This window comes from Lingula anatina, chromosome 6 (assembly GCF_051362555.1).
Source record: "Lingula anatina isolate TDL-2025a chromosome 6, LinAna3.0, whole genome shotgun sequence".
Taxonomy (NCBI): domain Eukaryota; kingdom Metazoa; phylum Brachiopoda; class Lingulata; order Lingulida; family Lingulidae; genus Lingula; species Lingula anatina.
The window spans coordinates 9,484,729-9,505,749 of record NC_141772.1 but is presented as its reverse complement, the minus strand read 5'-3'; the positions used below and the strand labels follow the sequence as shown (position 1 = coordinate 9,505,749).

Sequence of the window (21,021 nt, the reverse complement as noted above, 5' to 3'; positions counted from 1 at the left end):
GAAAATCTGTTGTTTCGAATTTTCATCCCTAATTGAAATTTTCCTTTAAGCCTACTTCGATAGCTCACTTAAGCATGTTTCTGTCCCACTTTTTTTAATTTGAAGAAGTAAAAATTTTAAAAGCGCGTCTGCTCATATTTGGAAACAAATTAATTAATCATAATAGAGCGGGTTGTCCGAAATCTATCATTAAGACGTGGATTAGGAGTGGGTATTTAACGAAGATACAAAAAAGTAAATAGTAGCTTCTCTGATATAAAAAACTTGCTAAATCAAAATGACATCACGCCGATGTACTTTCAATTATTTTCTTTGTTTCAAATTAAAGTAGCAATAAATCAATCTAGGATCGATCCAACATAAAAACAATAATAAGCATGCCTTCACAAGGCTACTGATTCTGACTACTCGAGTAGCCTAGGCACTGCTGATTGCATTACATTAGCCTAATTGTAAGCAGGCCTACATGTAGGCCTATATTTTATTACTTGCGCAGCCTGTGCTTTTTGATATGATGCCGAAGTGGCGTAGGCCTAATTCAGAAGGTCATATTCAGATTATAGTAAGAAATTCGAAGGCCTACATCGGTTTGAGAAATGAAAATTGCATTGCAAAATTTAACTCCTCTGGTTATTTTTACAAGAAAGACGAAAAAGCGATAAAGAAATTGGCGATATATGAGCATCATCGCCTCGGTTTTTCAAAACAAGAAAGACGAAAAAGCGATAAAGAAATTGGCGATATCTGAGCATCATCACCTCGGTTTTTCAGTAAACGACGGACGCCGAGAAAAGAGATATAGGCCCCTATATGTGTGGTAGGCCTATATGAAGCGCACATGCATGTAACGCATGAGTGAGTTAGTTAACGACCCGTGGTATTATCAATCACAACATTTCTCACCAAAGTGCACTTGACAGACCGATTTAACAGCCACCCGCATCGCAGTTGCTAGACATAGGATATTCCCAACGTGCGTCCAAAATGCGCCCCGTGACCTTAAGACATCCAATTTTCTCAAACATTGTTTTGGTCTTTAATGATTTATTTCGGTGTCCCTGTAGAAAATAATTTTGAAAGAAAGTATATCTTATCTGGCCGTTATTTTTAGAATTCATTTCTAGGGCGTATTTATTTTGGCGTTTTACTCGTGTAATTCTTGCGGGACACATGTTTTAGTCTACAAGTAAGGACGTGGATTGTCAGCTTCCTGTTTACTGCGGCTCTAGCCCGTCTTGGAATTACATCCGGGTATTGCTGTTGCTATTCGCAAACAACATGGTGGAATATTGCAGGTGTTTTGGTCGATTGCGATCATATACCTGACTTATATTGTTCTTTAACAGAAAACAGTGCATTTTTACACAGAATAACTCCTCAAAATCACAATGGCTGCATCTCTAAAGGGGATAGACCCCGAATTAAAGAAATATCTCCGCATAAATCGACTGCCAGACGTTTATGAGGTAAGACATTTCACATAATAATTTGACGTTATACGATTTAAAATTAAAACTTAAACTTTGAGCAACGGTTGAACATGCATGTTCTCTCTTTATGACATGTCTATGTAGATTTTGGTTTATTTAGTTTACCTTATATCTGTCTTTTTATGTGTGTTAACCTTTATCTGGCATTCTTAAAATTTGAATTTACCCATTTGAAATAAATAAATAATAAAAACGCACATGTTCACTGTGTTTTATATTATGCGATAATATAATTATGGCCATCTTCTAAATTGCCTGTATGAATCCAAGATATAAGAAAAATACCAAGCAAATTGTGCATTAGTTGTATTCTGTAGTCATTTTAGTAGAGATATCCATGTTCAGTATGTGATAGTCAGTATTTTGAGACCAACATTAACTTAATTTTCCATTTTATGATTTTACTAATTTTATTGTATAAATTACTCTTCGTGTTTGGAATATGTACCACTTTGTTATGATGCCAATGCCCATGATGTAGTGAACTGGTATAATGGAAATATGCATACTGGGTATTTCAATTCATTCCAGGCTTTGCTGACAGGACTGGCAGTGATGTGCCCTGATGATCCTAAGGCATTTATAGTCAAATGCTTGAGACATATCCAGAAATATGGCCTTAGATGCTTGCAGTGGTAAGAAGGAGATACAGGGTGGTGAAATATGAGTAGTTGTTTGCATTAATTTTCTCTCTTGTGACTTGTCTAATGATGGTTAAAAAATAAATGGGTTCTGATTAAACTTGACATGTTGTCCTGTGAAACATGTTCTAGCCTTTCATCACAGGGCCTTAATGGATCACATACAATTGTTACTAGCTCATAGGAAGAAATATATTTTTCATCCCTTTAGATTCAACTCCATTTTTTTTAACCAGGGGGAGGGGGGGGGTAGTTTTTGAATAACCTCACTATATAAGTAAGATATTACTATAGTCTTATAAATTTCTTATGTTTTAAGCCTATATATTTAGAAATCTGAATGCCTTACTATTGCTGATATAGTTCAGTATTAAGTCGTTTGCTGTCAAAAGGTCCACATTCTTCTTAAATTCCAGGGACATGTTTGTGGAAGAAGAGATGCGCCCCAGGAGGAGAGTTATAACTGAGAGTAATCTGGACTACATTTTCAACTTAGATGACTATTCTTTGGTGATTTGGAATTTTTTCTTCCTTTATATTTAGTTAAATTGAGACCCATCTGAATATTTGTTTGAATTGTCCTTTGGTAGGAAATAAAATTTATTATACTAGTATTGTTCTTTGTATCGTTGTCTGAATATACAAAAATAAACTACCTTTTACTAATTTTTTCTCTTGCCTCATGTGAAATGCCATCATATCTCCAAGCGTGAACATAAGCTTTTGTGTTTCATATTCAAAACAACTGTTACATTTTTTCTCCACAGCAACCAACTCCAGAGATGTACGCTAAAGCCTTCAGTTTCTACAACTCTCGTCTGCGGTCCATGTGTTTTCAGTAAGCATACCTCTACTTATAGTGATATTTTTTTTAAAGATAAAAACTTTTTGAGGAATTTTTCTTTTGGAATTATGTCAATAAAGATGATGGTCAAGATAACTTATTCCTTTATACATGACACTGTAGTTCATAAAACCACCGTAGTTCATGAAACCTTAAAACCACATGACATGCGTAGTTCATAACATTTTTATGTCATTGTTCATGTCATTGTTCATGACTTTGCCCAGGACTTTCTGCATGACTCTGTACATGTCACTGTTTGTGACTTTATTCATGATGTTGTTCATGACATTATGCATGACTGAATTCATGTCACTGTTCTTGACTTCATTCATGACATTGTTCATGACTAAATTCATGTCACCATTTGTGACTTCATTCATAACATTTTTCATGACTTTGTTCATGCCATTCCAGTGGCTGGATGCAGTTCCACCTGGTGAAGAAGCAGAAGAGGATGGACATGGAGAGGAAGTGGTGTGAGGCTGTCACTCACTATGCACACAGACTGATGAGACTGGCCCTCAATGAGTGGACTGTATCCTTTGTTAAATGTGGTCTGATCTGGTCATTTTATCACCTTTGGGTGGGTGGGTGGGGCAGTCAAACATGAATGGCCCTTTTGCCATTCACACCCATCACTGCATTGCTCTTGCTTTTTTTTTCAGAGCAGTTCAGATTTGAATGATTTTCCTTAACTTCTTACACAGCAATGGATGAACTTCAGAAAGGGAGTCCAGTCCAGTGAGTTGACTTTGTTTTGTTAACTTACATTTATATTGAAATCTGTTTCATTAATCAATAATTTACCAGTAATAATTTATTTGTAATATAGCAATGTTCAGTTTTTATATAAGAATAGATGAAAAGGTTAAATACATAAGTTGCCTATGGTGTTATGATATGATAGATAACAATTATATAGGAGTTTGATTTTAACTGAATCAGGCATAAGAATCTGAGGCCTTACTATAATTAATTTGATATTTTTCCAGTGGCATATAACAAGATACAGCGTGTGTTCTTTTGTGCCATTGCTAAAGTGATATTTGATAACTGGCATGAAGAAACAACCAAAGCTAGAAGGACTAGGGAATATTTTGAGGTAAAATTTATTCTTCTGTGGGTGAAGAAGAAAATGTTTTGTTAAGTTAAAGATACAAATGATGTTGACATAGCTGTATGTTTGTCACCTTTGAGATGTTATTTCAAAAGTAAGGTTCATATTTTTTTCTTTACAGAAAAAATAAGTGAATGTGAAGTTGTTGATTAAAGATTTACAAAATTTTTGGCCATCTTAATGATTTATTGTTCCCATGAAATGAAAAGATGCCATGTTCATGTCTAATTTATAGCTTTATTCATAAGTTAACAGCCTAACGCTGCATTTCCTTACAGCAGGCATTGATGCCATTAGACCTTTCTTTTACTCTAGTATTAATAACTAAAGAAATGATAAGTATAATGACGAAATAATCCATATTTTCAAACTAAAACGCATGGAAATCTAAGCACTGCATGCGCCTGAAAAGGTTGAAAACTAACACAGGGTGTGTAGGTGAAGTAGGAAAATGTTTAGATTACCTAGTTATATAATTTTGTTCTGCTCTTTATATGCATATATTTTAAAAGAAAGCACTGGTGATAGATAACCTAGACTTAACTATAAAAAGTATAATTTTAAGAAACAGGACACATAATCTAAAACAATGTTTTTTTCCATGTCTCTCCCATTTTGCACTAGATAATTTCTCTACATTCAGTAACTTTATAAAAAATACACATTTATTTTTGTTTATAAGAAAGCAACTGTGATACTGAAAGAAAGTGAGAAATGTTGCTTCAGAAATGAACATTATCTTAATTGTACTAAAATATATTGAAATTATAGTCGATAATGTGATATAATATTCATTCTACCCAGCATATTATTTAGCTATATCCATAACACCTCTACCAAACAAAACAAATGAATCTTTTCTTGCTTGGAGAACACAACATTATATTGCATGATATATGTGAATGATCATTATACTGCATGTAAAAATTATCCTTCATACTTTTGCTGCATGACATGTATTTCTGGCATTCAAATTATTGCTTAAATTGCATGCCCTTGAATGATTATTGCTTGTAATTTTTGAAACTTTGCAAAACCTTGTTTAGGAATCCAATCGGGTGAGTTTTATACATACTTGTATATGTGGTATATATCTTTATATATATATATTTGGAGTGCATTATAATTTTAGTGTCTGGTGTGTCATGTTTTGGAATACAGATAAATTTTATCATTTCTTTTGGTTAGCTTATCATTTTTACCTGTCTTATTTGATTCCTAGGTTTTTAAAATTACTCTGTTTGATCTTGAACAATTCCGTGTGTGTGTGTGTGTGTGTGTGTGTGTGTGTGTGTTTGTGTGGGTGACAGAGAGAGAGAGAGAGAGTGAGAGGAGAACGAGAAAACAAGATTTAGTATGGAAATTGAGTTTGTGCCTTGAATGAAACTACTGGATTTATAGAAGTTACCTTTATCAGCCATTTGCAGCCCACACTGTTGCTTTTTTCAGCATTTATTATTATTATTATTATCATTATTATTATTATTATCTTAAAAATCATTTAGTAATTTCAGTTGAATCAATGTACATATTTATTTTCATATATATATAGCATGCTGTTGGAGTGCAGTAGAAATATTGATTTATATAACATGTGTGTTTCTCTTTGTTTTATTTTTCATTATCTCCATTCTGTGACATTCTGTTGCCCTGATCTGTCCTCTATTGAAGATCAACATAAGGGTACAGTAGACAGTTGACTGGGTTGAAGTTGCATGTTTCACAATGCCTTTATTATTGATACACCCTGTATGGAGCCTAAGCAAAATCAGTATTAGAAGACTATCTACATATATGTAAAAAGGAAAGACATAACAGAATTAATTTTAAAAGAAGAATGAGGTGAAGATCTTGAAATAAGATGGAAATCTTTGTGTTACAGTATCTTCATATGGGAATGATTGTTTAATTTGTTCATCACCTTGAAAACAGATTTGTGGAATGAAAAATATTGTTTTTGCTCTGGCTGCATCAAGTCATCACCACCTGACTTGTTCCTGTGTTTGGAATCCATGCCATTTTTTATTTATGCTTGACCACATGTTTTGCTTCTCACTGCTATATATTTGACGCTTACTAGATGCTTGATGCCCAAAATTCTACCCACGATGAACAACGCCTAAAAATGATGAAGGTTTGCTTGAGTATTTCTGCTGTTCTTTGGCTTGTGCATGTTATATTAACTGCCAGTTCTTGTCTTACATGTCAGTCATGGATTTTGGATGTTGTTCCTCATTTGGCATGTAGCACTACTAACTATAATAATTTTTTGAGACAGATAATAAATTTTATAAAATCAACTTGTTTTCAACAGGTGAAAGAAGTAATATAGTATTTTAGTGCTTTTTAAAGGTCATTTATACAGATAGTAACACATTTTTTTTCTTTTTTTGTGAGTAATAAAAGTATCTCATACTATTTCATGCTCACTTTAAAGTAAATATATTTATATACAAGTGTATTACACCAAAATTTAACTAATACCTCTTCAAAATTAGAGACATAAAAGTTTTAGAAATCCTAAACTTGCAAATTATCAAACTGTATGTTATACTCCTGTCTATCCATCATCTTATTGAGTCATCACAAGGACCGTATTACAAATCGATCATTTGTGCAATCCAGTCTTTCGTTGTTATGTAGACATTGATGTCACATTCACAGTATGAGTCACCTGACCTGTATGCATTGGGTCAAGGTCACTGTCAAGGTCACTGTCACCACATGTTCAGTTTTACGTCACTTTTATATTGAAATTCACTTAAAATCACAATTTTTTTCATTATGTTGATTTTCACTTCTGATGAAATTCAGTTTTACATCACTTTGACTATCAGAAAGTTGAATAACTTTGTGGCTGTTATATATTTTGTCATTGTCAATTTGTTGTTAATTTGAGATGATTTGATTGTTTCAACACATTTCATAAACAAAGTGTTTCATAGTAAAATTAATATTAACTTACATATATCTGATTTAAGTATGTAGTGTTATCTAAAAGCATGTCAACCTGTTTAACAATTAAGTTTTAAATTATGATTTCAGTTACCACATGTCATGTATCATGATATCATCATTGATTCACCCTAATATGATAGAATATTTGCATAAAAAACTATATACCCAAACAGTCCAACGTTCCACTTATTAACAGTAGGAAATATAAAGATATAACTCTCCTGCAGAAACTGATATATATTGTTCCGTGTTTTTCTGTAGTTGTTCAGTGAAATACTTCTCCTCTCCAATATTACTTAGATATCCAACCTTCTATCAGTACTACATGTATATGCCCCAGCATGAACTCTACAGTGTTTCTTGCCCTAACACGGTTGAATCCCATCTGTTCAAGAGTTCTAAGTGACATTTGGAGTTGTATTTATACCCCAGAGTCATCTAAACCCAACCCTCTGATGCTGTGAATTACTGGTAGTAAGATATCATTGGTTTTATGCAGCTCCATCCCCAAATAACACCTTGACACATTGTTTTGAATACTAATGTTGAAAAAGTATTATGCTTGAAAGTGAATATTTTGAGACTGCATAGAAAACATGCATGCAAACATCATAATTAAAAGTTTAACCCTAAAGTTATTGCTTATAATTTTTTTATGTGAATTATATGATTGAACTAAGAAAAATTAACATAGAACAATTCGGTATAACTGTTTTAAGAACTTCAGAATATAATTAAAATTTTAGGCATATAGGTAATGAGATCAAATTTTAATGTAGACTTGCTAATTATCATTAGACAGCTAGTACAAGTAGGCTGAGTACATGTAGAGTGTGTATAGTGATATAGTCGGGAGTTTTAGCAGGCTTTACGCTGTCAGTACCCTAATGGAGGTTGCATACAGCACCACCTATACACAGAGAAGAAAACTAAAATGTGCTCTGTGTTGCAGAACAAGTTTGATATCTTCTTCCTTGCTTTTAATTATAATTGTGATATTTCAGAGGTTAGAACGTGGAGAGAACATGGAGGAAGAGGACCCCACAGGGCGCGGTTTGGGTGACGCCAGAGATGATATCTCTGCTAATATGCCCAGATCTGTGGCTTTAAAGGTAACATTCACTTTAGTGGTGAAATCATGGAGGGGGATAGTAATCAGTTCGGAATTCTAAAGTATAATTGCCTTATACATCCTGGCTTATTTTTTTATTTGTTGTTGTTGTTGTTCATGGAGTGTATTTTAATACAGAACTGACCAGTAGCCTGTGCCTCTCTTTTTCAGATCTTCAGTTATGTGGACATAGATGACCTGGCCAGGTGTGCTCAGGTGTGCCGCTCCTGGAAGATTCTCACACAGTCTCATAGCTTGTGGACCAGGGTAAGAGATTTGACAGTAAAGAGGAGAGTGAGGGGAGGTTTTTGAAGTAAATTTTTTATACTACATTTCTTGTGGACCCAGAATTCTTAAGCTTAGAGGGACACTGGTATGAACACATTGGCTGAAAATCACAATGAATTTCAAATTGTAAGTGATGCCTAATAAGTTTGAGATGGTATCCATTGATTTTTATCATTTTTCTTTTTACAGTTAGATTTGTCAATTGTTCGAGGAAGGTATGTATACCCCAGATAACTCAAGGCCTCTCTCTGTAAATGCTACATAATTTCAGAATTTTAATTTGCAGTTTAATTTCAGTTTTTAAAGGCAGTACTTGCTGTACAAGTCTATCATTATTTTATTGACATTATTTCCACAATTTTTTATTCACACTCGGTACACTTGTGCCAGTCTTTTGTCTTTCAAAACATTCAACTGCTTAGAGTTACCATGCCATTATAATTACACTGTTATTTACTAAGTCTTAATTGTTACTTGTTCAAGATAACTCACTATATTTTTTCAACTGTTATTTGATTATTTTTCACATTTCTCAAGTAGTTGTAGATATAATTTGTTATGTTGATGTGAGAGGGATGGGTTACAGATGACAACTTAAACTGTGCCTTTCTTTTTAAAACTGAATTCTAGAGTTGGCCATTTCAGCTACTAATGGAGTGATTATACTCTTTAGTTAGCAACTGTTGCCATGGATGCCAGCTGCTTCATTTTCAAATCTCCATGGTTGCACACTTATTGTACAAGTGGGCATACATGAAAATGTGAAAATGAAGAACCAGGCTAAGCTTTTGCCATACAAATTAAACTATACTTCAGGTGGTTAAACTGTCATCTACTAATCTCTCATATCACATCTCTCACATTAAAGTTAATTTTGTATTTTTTGTTCATTTTTCCTTTTCCATCTGATGTGCTGAATCTGCATCATTTCACCTGTGACACTTTACCTGTGACACTCGCCTGTGACATTTCACCTGTGACACTCGCCTGTGACATTTCACCTGTGACACGTTATTATTGTCACTTAGGTTATCTACAGGGTAACTGAACACTCACTTTTTGATAATGGTACGACCAAACCAGATCTGTAGAATCTATGGTCAAACAGACTTTGATGTATACAAAGTGCCTTTTTTTTTTGAGGGGGAAATATTTTATGAAAAATATTCAAACTAAGTCTTTTAAAAAGGAAAAAGAATATTTTTCTTTAAATAACCAAATTTATCATGATACATCCTGTGATGAATCTTGTATAGTTCACATTTTTGTGCATCTACACATCTGTATTACAGCTTTGGTCAGGTCTATGCCATTACTTAGATTATGTTCACTGTGTTTTACTATTTTAACAAACATATCTACTGCACTGTATGTATGCTGTATAGGATTTTTTTTTATCTGCACTGATTCTTTAACCACTAATTATAACTCACAGTTGTGATTAACCCTGAGCTTCTTATAAAGTTGATTTCCTCATTTCAAAGTTAATAACTATAAGAAGAATAGAGGACTATATGTAATTATGCATACTCAATGCATCTCTTTCAGAAACTGATTTAATTTTATTTATTTATTTATTTATTTATTAATTTTTTTTTTGCCAAAGAAAGTAAAACATTTTAACAACAACAAAAAAGATGAATCATTTCAAAATTTGCTTTGTGTTTTCAAAGTAATGTGAAAAACAGTTTTTATCTCTCTGTGGGAAATGTTAAATTGGCAAATAATTGGATTATTTTATGCAAATGATATAAGACTAAGCACCCTGAGTTGCACAGATTGCAGAAATCTTCCCTCCATTATCAGCAGTGGACACAATAAACCCATTTCATGCTCTTAATGGAGGAAAATGTGTCCTGTCATCTCTGAAACTCAGAATGATGCTTTGTGTTCATTTCCAATGAAAGTATCTTTCTACGTAGATCAGTTTTACGACCTGGGGACTCTTGCTGAATGCAATCCGATTAACAGATTAACACACCTTATCTTGTTTGTAAAGTAATTGTATATAATCAGCAGCTTGTCTGTATTTGTCTTTGTGACAGGAGGATTGAGAAGTGTTAATCTGTTAATATGATTGCATTCAGAGAGTCCCCATGGAGTTGGATTGATCTAAGACTGCATTCCCACAGATTTTGATCGATCCATCTGGATTGACCTAACTCCATAGGGGTTCACGCTAAATTGCTGTCAGTCGAGCGTGCACAGAAGTTAATTACCCCCTTACAGCTTTTAGTAGGCGGGACTAAGTGGGCTAAGCTGACAGTAATCTAGTGAGACTCCCCACAGGGATAGATCGATCTAAAATCTGTGGGAATGCAGTCTAAGTAGAGTGACAATTTCATTAAAAATGAGCCCATACAGTACATACTATATATATAAACATAATGTACAGTATACAGATACTAGTGCATGTATGCATGTGGTTGTGATCAATGCAATTTTGTTTTACCCCTGGCAGAGATAAGAGAAACCTAAAACCCAAGACAGGGCTGTATGTATAGATTGGTTTGTTTGTAGAGGATGACATCTTTCTTTATAATCTACTTTATACATGTACTTTTACTTGATAACTGGGTGCTTAGACATAGGAAGACTTTATATGTTCCAACATGGTTATGGGATCTATAACTGTGTAATTGAGAGTTAATTTAGAAATATCTTTTTATTATGGGATATATAACTAAGAGCTAATTTAGAAAAATCTATTTATTATGAGATATAAAACTAAAAGCTAACTTAGAAATACTGGTATCTATTTACTGTGGGAATTGTAACTGAAAACTAATTAGGAAAAAATTCTATTAATTGGTTTTGGATATTTCAAAATGGAACTAACCTAAGTTTTTGCTTTTTTATATATTTTTTTAATATGACATAAATTTTAAAATTTTAGAAAAATACTGCATGGTTTGAAAATAGTAAAATAATGGGAAAGTCATGAAACTAGTTTTTTGGTAACTTTGATTTTACCATTACCTGATGACTTACATATATTATACATTCATAAATTTTAATCAGTTTGGTTTGAAAATTTGAAAAGAATATGAAGAGCATTTTTGTTTTTGAATGGTGTTACATTTGTGGTTATTTTCTTGAATTTCTTGTTTAGAACTTTCCTTTATGATGAAGTAATTAACTCAGAGATGTTCTTTGTGTCATGTGAGGTGTTTTTTCTTGAAGGAATATTTCTGTTTCTGGCTAATTATATATGTTTATTAAAACTTTGATAGATATTGAATGAATTCAGAGAAATCTATATCCTGTGAAAATTTTATAGAAAAAAAAAAGCATATGATTACAAAGACTGAGACATACTAAATTTAATTTTATTTAAATACTATATATATTTGTTTGAATTAAAATTTATTTCTTAGTTTTTAGTTAGAGGTTATTACAAACACTGTGATCACTCCTTAAATGGCCAAACTGTGCTATTTCCAGTGTCACAGACCATGTGGTCAAGACCCTCCTGACCAAATGCCGTCCATACATTGTCCACTTAAACCTTCGTGGTTGTCTGCGTCTGAGCAGGGCGGCATTTGTGACCATTAGCGAGTGCCGGAACTTGCAGGATCTGAACTTGTCCGAGTGTTCCGCTGTTAATGTGAGTATTGTTACTGGATGGGGTTGGCAGTTGTCTTTGTACAAATTAAATTTGGTATCCAAAGTCAAAGAAGAAACTATTGCTGTATGTCATCTGTGGGGCTGAAACTCTGGTCAGGCTAACAAAAGATAGATTAGAATTTGATTTGATGAAATCAGTCATTTGATTATTTGCTGCTAATGCAGGTGTCCAGTTTAAAGAAATAAACCTGGTTTATGTACAGAGTTGTTAGGATTTTTAAACCATTTCCTCCCACTTTCTATAGAATTTTCCATTTTTCTGTGTTACAGGACAGTAGCATGAAGTTGGTATGTGAGGGTTGAACTATTCTTCTCTATCTCAACATATCTCATACCAATATTTTCCATTTCTCTGTGTTACAGGACAGTAGCATGAAGTTGGTGTGTGAGGGCTGCACCATCCTTCTCTATCTCAACATATCTCATACCAATATCACAGATGCCACCCTCAGGCTGATATCAAAGTGAGTTTGTTTTATAGCTACTTATACATTTGATATTAAGTTGTTGTCTATGATGATTGAAGTTTTTGTTGCTGTAGGTAGACTGCAGACTGTATATGAGTACATGGGTAAAGACTGGGAAGTTTTCAGTAATAAACATATATGTATATATAGTTACAAATGTAAAAAAAAATGAACTGCTGTTACACCATTTTGATATTTTAATAAGATACATGTAGATGTCATGATATATGAAACTACACTTTGCAGGAGCTTCACTACGTATCATCTAAACCACAACATAGAAAACAGCATTTCAGGCTGATATTCCTTCCAGACATTTCCATTATTTACTAAAAAAACAGTAAACAAAATGTACTTTTTATTTCTAGATCAATGGAAAACTTACAATATCTGAGCCTGGCCTTCTGTAAGAGGTTCACAGACAAAGGTCTCCAGTACCTGGCTATGGGGAAAGGTGGAGCCAAACTCCAGTGGCTGGACATGTCTGGGTGTACACAGGTAAATTGGTTATTAAATAAGGTCAACATTAACTGATGGAGGTCAACATTTACTGACGAAGGTCAACAGAAATTGTCCATGGTCAATGTTAACTGACAAAAGTCATTTTTGAAAGTGTCAACATGAAGTGTCAAAAGTCACTATGTTAGCTGACAAAGGTCAACATAAACTGACAAAGGTCAATATAAGCTGACATACATCAACTTTAACAGATAATGATTAATGGTTTACATGCCTGGCATTTGGGAGATATTCAAAGTACTAGTATCTTCATTTTTTGTTTCTCAAAAAATTGTGATTCCAGATCTCAGTGATAGGGTTTGAGAATCTGGCCACTGGCTGCACCTCTCTCCGTTCCGTAATTCTGAACGAGTTCCAGAACCTCAGTGATGACAGGATTATCGTAAGTGGAACATGGAGGAAGAAAAGAAATAATCGAAAATTTAATTTAAAAGAATAATGCTTTGTATTAGTTATCCTGATGTTAACTTTTTCATTAATCAGTAAACAATAAATGATATTTGGTTTCTTTATAAAAAGATAAATGATAATGTTCTGGTTGCTTTTCAGGCACTCACCGAGACATGTAAAAACCTAACCTATGTATCTGTTCTGGGTTCTCCGTACATCTCAGATGAGTCTCTGAAGAAAGTGGCCGCCACCAGGAAACTGAGGATGCTGAAGATTGACTGTAAGTACAAACAGAATGCCTTACTTGTTAATTCCCAGTGCGAAAATTTATCAATAAGGTACAATTTTTTAGGCAATTTTCATTTAAAATTAGTCTGCTTAATTAAAAACCTCTTAGTTCAATCTAACAAACGTTTTTGTAATCATTTTGTAAAGTTATGATATTTTTCTCTTCAATTCCTCAATGAGATAAGTCTGTTAATGCAAGAAATAATGTAGTGTTTTTTAAAATAATAATTAGAAAAAATGGTTACTCTGTGAGTTGCAGGATTGAATATAAACATCCAATGCTTTTCAACTTCCATGTTTTCAGCCAATCAAAAGATCACAGATGTCTCCTTCAAGATGATTGGCCGTATGTGTCCAGATCTGTACCACCTGTACTTAACAGATTGTCAGAAGATCACAGATATGACCCTCAAGTCTCTGTCTTCATGTAAAAACCTCACTGTGCTCAACCTGGCGGACTGTGTCAGGTAGATGCAGGAATATTTATATTTCCTCTATCCTGAGTAATACAATGTTGAATAATTAATTTTCATTCTGGTAATTAACCCCCTCCCTTCCCATTGGATCTGAGCAATATAGGGTTTCATTAAAGGGATAAATGACATACCTGATATATTGGTAATTTGATACTTGGCATATTTTAATAGACCACTAATATTTTTGATATATCCAAATGATTCATTTTTCAATCTTGAATCAACTAATTGTTAAAATTCTCATTTGAGACCCCATGGAAAATGTACCAGGCAGGTATGGGAATATCTATTATTGTTCATTTTTTTTCTCCTGTCCTTCAGGATTAGTGACAATGGAGTGAAGAGTATAGTAGAGTCGTCCTGTGGACCCAAACTGAAAGAGCTCAATCTTACAAACTGTATCAGGGTGGGAGATATAGCCTTGGTCCATATCCATAAGAGGTGGGTAAAAACACGCAAAAGCACAGGCACAAAGTTTTCAATATTAATGCTTTACAAATACAGTGTCTGCTTATCAAGAGGGCAACAACACAAATAAAGGGATTTATGGGCAAAATGAGAGCACTTGAAAAAATGAGTAGTGTATTTATAACTAGATTGTGTAGATACAGTACTTAGTTGGGCCTGATTTACATGCACATTAACAAGCATTAATATTCTAAGCAAAATAAAAGACAAATATGAACTTTTTTCTGTGGAGGGGACATTCTTTTTATAATTAACCTTGATCTCTGTTATTTCAGGTGCATGAGCCTGACCTACCTTAGTGTGTGTTTCTGTGAACATATCAGTGAGGCCGGGATAGAGCTACTGGGACAGACAACCAGTCTGGTGTGTTTAGATATCTCTGGTTGTCACTGTGCAGATCAGGTAATATATCTGTACTACTTAGTACTACTACTACTGGGACAGACAATCAGTTTGGTGTGTTTAGATATCTCTGGTTGTCACTGTGCAGATCAGGTAATCAGGGGCGTAACCAGGCATACGCACGGATGCACTGTGCGTACAATTTTTTGAGCCAACCATGATATTATTCTCCATAAATTCAGTGTATTTTTCACGGAATATTATCGTACCTGGGAATTTTCAAAATCTGTGCGTACAATTTTAAATGGTCTGGTTACGCCCCTGGGTAATATATCTGTACTACTTAGTACTACTACTACTGGGACAGACAATCAGTTTGGTGTGTTTAGATATCTCTGGTTGTCGCTGTGCAGACCAAATATATATATATATTTTTTGGTATTTAAGTTGCTTTATCTCATGTGTGAGCCATATTATAAACCGTTTATGTAATATCTCTAAATCTGACTGACATATATATCTTATCGTGGAGGACCACAGGCTTGAGAATTTGCTTAGCATTAAAACAAATCTCATTCATTCTCTCACAAATATATAAATCTGAACATTCAAATGATTTTGAAATAATTGCATTTTGTAAATAGATAAACAGATGATGTAATTTGTAATTCATTTCAGGGTTTGTCAGCCTTGGGTAACAACCCCCGTTTCCGGGACGTCTGTCTCTCTGACTGTAACGGTATCAGTGATCTAGGACTACAGAAGTTCTCCCAGCAGTGTAAAGATGTGGAGAGGCTGGACCTCTCCTTCTGTCAGCTGGTCACTGACGCTGCCATCAAGAACCTGGCCTTTTGCTGTAGGATGCTGACAGTTCTCAATCTGGCCGGGTGTAAACTGGTATGTAGTACAGCACACACTACAAGCCATTTACAGGGGTGTATGTGATGTCCTCTCTAGTAGTACTTTACACTCACATCATATGTGCCTCACTGACTGTAATTTGTCTCTATTACATGACTGTATGGTAAATGGTCATTAACTTTGAACAAAGTGGATAAATAAAATTTCCTTAAACAGTGTATTTATTAGTAATGTGTAAAGTTTCCGGTTCAATATTTATGAAAATTTCTATTAATCTGGCTTCAAGTTGAAAAGTGTACATTTATGAGTATTAACTGAGTATTATAGGAATAGGTGAGGCACTCGGAAATTTGGAGTAATTACTATAGCATACATTCTTTGATGTTATTACTGCACCAATGTCATGACTTTATCCAGCTGTACTATTTCATTATCATTCCAGCTAACAGACCTGAGTATCCAGTACCTGTCAGGGGTGTGCCACTACATGACCAACCTGGACCTCTCGGGATGTGTGCTCATCACGTAAGGGAGCAACTTTTTTAAATACACGTACCCCCTCCCCCCTTTTCTCCCCCATGAGTTCAGTAATGTCCTTGTTCAGATTTACCTGTATCACCACAGGTAGTCAGGTGCAGCATGATGGCACAACTGTACATTTACAATATTTGCTATCATTTCAAGAAGTCAAGACATAGCACAGGCTATATTTTATAGCCCCCTGTCCCCCATAGATAACTGTTTACTTCATAACCTTACTCTGTTTTAAAATTCAAAGTTTCATTGTGATTGATTGGTGAACTCTTTGTGAAATTAAAACTGTTCTTGTGTGTAATTGATATGACACTACCAGCATATTTCATTTATGTGCCATTTATCCATGAGAGTTTATCCATACATATATGTATGTGTGCTCTTTCAGAGACAAGGCTCTGAGGTATTTAAGGAAAGGCTGCAAGAAGATGAAGATGTTGTTGCTGTTGTACTGCAAAGGCATCAGCAAGTGAGTATGCTTTCACACACACACACACCGATATACATACATACACATACAAACATCCATCCATCCATCCATCCTTAATATGCCAAAGTAGAAAGTCTGTGACACATTGCCAGTTTGGATTATGGCTAGGTAGCATACACATATGTATTTTCAGCACTTCACTAACATTAAAACATTTAGACAACATGGAATCCTGTTTATATAATTTTGTTTACTCTTTATTTCAGGCAAGCTGCACAAAAGTGCATGCGCCAAATTCCTTTTGTGCAATGGAATGATGATGAGGTGCCAGCGGATTTCTGCTGATTATGTCTACAATCAGACAAAGGCATGATTCGCTGCCTGAAGGTTAAAAATTGGGCATGGGTTCAGATAAAGTAATGGCAGAGAAACGCGTAACATGGATTGAGTGCCAGGTGTTGCAAAACTGACAGAAACACATAATGCAGATACCCCAATTTTCAATGCATTGTAATTGTGGCTACTCTAGGTTCCTTTACCAAGTGTCAGATTCTGGGAACAAGTTACACTTACATCAGGGAACAATGCTGTAAAATGGTCAGTGTACTCTTCTGGCAAATTTTCCTTGAAATCAGTGTCAAGTGCCTTCTATAGGTGGCTCTTGAGTAGTGCACCAGGCAAAACTCACTTTTGAAAGCTTTGTATTTGCTTCAGCAAATCCACAATATAGAACTAAAATAGATGGCAAATTTGTGGCCATTTTATACCGCAGATCTGCATTCAGATTACTCTTAGGAAAGATATCATAATTGTTATCTCATATTAACTTTTGCAAAAAAAAAAAAATTACGATCAGTTTTGCTTTAATTTATGTCAAATGTTTCCAAGTTCTGATTTTTTTCAGTTTCTAGAAATGGAACAAATAAACCCTGCTGTGCAGGTTACTATTAGACCACAAAGTTCTCTGTATTTTACATGCAACAACTGTTCATATGTCAAGCTACCTTTTATTTTAAATTGCAAAGTTACTTCTATCAGACTGCAAGCATAATCTCAAATAAGCATTTTCACTCATTATCTAAATTTGCGAAATTTTCAAAATGGCTTCCAAATCCTTTTCAATTTATCATTTGACTTCAATTTAATACGATTTCAAACAAAATTTATTGGAAATCAACAAGATTCTATACATGAAATCAACACCATGTGTGTATAACATTTGAGTTTATTTCTATATGGAGTTCAGACTGGTGCAGACGACATTCCCACCCATTGTACAGCCTTCACCTCAAATCCAAGACAGCCTATCAACAAAGCTCTGGCAGTGCTAGCAGGGCCAATTCTACACAAACCATATACATATAGATATATTGTAACAAATACATGATACATTGTAACAATTATGTGATACATTGTAACAATTCCATGAATTACAGACAATTGTAAATACATATAACTTGTAACCAAGTAAATATCACCTGTTTGTATTATTATTATTATTGTAAATGGTGGGTCGTACGTATGGTAAAATGGTAGTGAATTTAATCCACAATTAACATTTAAATTGAACAATAAGAGAATATTGATCTTAAAAACTTAATTCTTCGTCTGTAAATTTTTAAAACCTGTTTTACGGCATTGTACATAAAAGGTGCATTGAAGGTGCCTGAATATTTTTACCTAGGTTTGATCAACTAGATATTACAAAGTGACAGTTTGCCCACATCCACCTACACATCAAATCCCTGGAGATTACAAACCTTGGTGCAATGCCACAAACTGTCATCACATTTGCAAAAAATATCACATTCATTTACATCAAGACATGTTAGGTTAGATTATCCATCCAGTTAGTTAAATGTTTCAAACAAAACCACCACATCCTATGTTTAAAATTGAAAACTGGTTCACAAAAGATGGAAACTTATGTTTTAATAATGAGTATTTTAAGACAGAACTAACTAGAACTAACCTTGTGCATCCATAATGAAATTGTGAATACATGCTTATCAACTTCTGCTTTTCGACTCAACAGATTTTTATCTTTTTAACTTCAACTTTTACCAGACCTTGCACAGTTGATGAGCATATACACAAGGTTAGGAGACCGGACTTAAATTTTGCATTTAGCTTTAGAAGGAACCTGTCAAACTCAAATAAATCTACATACTCTACAGAAACAGAACTACCTGTATTTTGAACTCGTGCTTCATAACCTACAAGTTGGTAACAGAAGTGTGGACTGTTTCTAACAGTAAAATGCCTTGACTAATCTAAAACAAAGTAACTAAAAGTGTGCACATAATAATTTATATTAAAAGCTCTACCAGTTTGTCTTGTTAATATTATACATTAAAATCTTGCTGGTGATTAAAATTCCCATTTGAATGTCATTTTAAAAGTAACCTCAAACATTTCTGCTGATGCTTCCAAATTACACTGAAAGACAATCAAAACTAGTAGTCGAATCCCACCCACCCACCCACAAAAATTTTTGATAATATTTCTTTGCCCAGACACTACTGAAAATTTCACTTTAAATACATAAAACCTTTCACTTCACTTCGTCTCAATAAATATACATATCAACTACTGACCTGGCCTCATTTTCAGAACAAGTATCTGATAATACATGACCGTTCATTAAATAATTTTCGAAAAAAAAGTAAGTGTAATTTGACTGCTCCTGTGTACACATTCTGCCCACAGGGTAACATGGCACTTCGTTTTGTGTTCCTTGTGTTTAAACTTCAGGGAGAACACATCCACTCAGCTGATAAGATGAAAGACTAAATGATCAGAGATTAATTAAATAAACGAACAGGAGAACAGCTGGAAGGAAAAGATCCATTACAAAATTGCACATTTACAAAAAAGCCGATATCAAATTATTAGAGCATCTCTTGATGCATTAATGTACAATATATTAGTACTAGTAGCAATATAACATCATGACTTGGTTTATCAATCGTATGTGGAACAAATCATTGTGTTATTTATAACTCTACACAAAGTGATTAGTCTTTTTAAATCTCAATGACTGTTTGTGTTGGTATCTTTTTATCATAACAGATACACAAATTTTTGAATTCCTCAGTGACATACATAACTCATTTCAAGTGTACCTGGAGAAGCCCAAAGCTCCACAGTTCAAGAACATCAAGAGAGAATAACATTTCATTCTATGCCAAAACTGTGTCCAGTTAACAGAATTTAAAAAGTGGTCTAAACATCAGACGTCTTGGAGGTTAATTTAGGCATTTCTCTATCAATGTTCTGAATTTCAGGGTGTAAGGTGCACACTATGCAGTGTTGCCATGGAGCAATGTGATGTGTACACCATGCACTGCTATCATAAAGTTACACGTGCTACACCTACACAAAGCATCTGAACTTCAGGGTATAAGGTGTACACCATACATTGCTGCCATCAAGCTACGTAGAATACAGTCATACAGCACTGCATTTACAATGTCTACAGCACTGCTCTTGTCTGGGGTTGTTCCTGAATCTGCTCACCCGAACCCTTATAATCACAATACGCTTTAAAACTTCAATGATCATTTAAAGCCATTGTACAAGTTCTTACTCGTGTATTTTTATATAATTTCAACCAAAAAGTTATACCACATCAGTACTTTGAGCAGAGCTGTATCATGTTTGGTCTCATCTTGGCACTACAAGTGCCACCTACAGTAAGATTTCATGCTCACACTGCCGTCTGCACAAACTCATAGCAGTTCATGCATTTGAGACATGTAAAGCACAATCAAGCTTAGCCTTAACATCCTCTCTTCTTTCTTTCTTTCATGATGGCGCTTCTTCTTCTGAATCTGAACTTGTCTGATGTAAAAAAGGAAGTACAAATAATTGTCACTGTGTATCGATAATAACACAAACAGTTCAACAGTAATTATACACAACACTTTAAAATGCACATATCATAGAACATATTTTCAAAATCAACATATACATGTCATAAATGTACGTAGTTAAAACTATAAGCAACTTGCCAAAAGCCATAACTGTTTATCCATTTGTAAACCTGCCACCCCTGACAATGTACCAATACAAAGGAACCGTCCTCAACCTATACACACTGTCAAGTCCATACACAGTCCATTCACTGATCAAAAATTGAAAAAAAATTCCATTGTTTTCATGCCA

The 21,021-nt window shown here is 34.3% G+C and overlaps 2 protein-coding genes across 14 annotated transcripts in view; one reads left to right on the top strand and one right to left on the bottom strand.

The window, feature by feature from the left end:
- Positions 1–1,256: 1,256 nt before the first annotated feature.
- LOC106174596 (F-box and leucine-rich repeat protein 13-like) lies at positions 1,257–19,336 on the top strand. Of its 10 annotated transcripts, none has more exons than XM_087016122.1 (24): positions 1,257–1,466; positions 2,022–2,125; positions 2,548–2,641; positions 2,899–2,969; positions 3,393–3,513; positions 3,686–3,719; positions 3,971–4,080; positions 6,176–6,229; positions 8,058–8,165; positions 8,336–8,431; positions 8,642–8,667; positions 10,914–10,946; positions 11,897–12,059; positions 12,443–12,543; positions 12,915–13,044; positions 13,349–13,447; positions 13,615–13,735; positions 14,048–14,210; positions 14,541–14,660; positions 14,963–15,182; positions 15,708–15,926; positions 16,333–16,415; positions 16,813–16,893; positions 17,121–19,336. In XM_087016122.1, exons 1-24 carry the CDS (start codon positions 1,389–1,391, stop codon positions 17,197–17,199), a joined length of 2,508 nt encoding a protein of 835 aa, XP_086872248.1. In that variant the 5' UTR covers positions 1,257–1,388; the 3' UTR covers positions 17,200–19,336. The 10 variants fall into 10 exon arrangements, with proteins under 10 accessions (XP_086872248.1, XP_086872255.1, XP_086872249.1 ...); XM_087016129.1 differs by having other exon boundaries at positions 1,258–1,466; positions 14,963–15,089; XM_087016123.1 differs by lacking the exon at positions 10,914–10,946 and adding an exon at positions 9,481–9,492 and having other exon boundaries at positions 1,258–1,466.
- Positions 18,064–21,021, bottom strand: part of LOC106174595 (protein bicaudal D) — a 14,547-nt gene continuing 11,589 nt past the window's right edge. For all 4 annotated transcript variants that reach the window (XR_015335205.1, XM_087016134.1, XM_087016133.1 and 1 more), the window contains one exon: positions 18,064–20,697. Coding sequence is in view for 1 of the 4 variants with exons in the window: in XM_087016135.1 (XP_086872261.1) it covers positions 20,662–20,697 (36 nt within the window). In the remaining 3 variants the exon portion in view is untranslated. The remainder of the gene's footprint in view (positions 20,698–21,021) is intronic.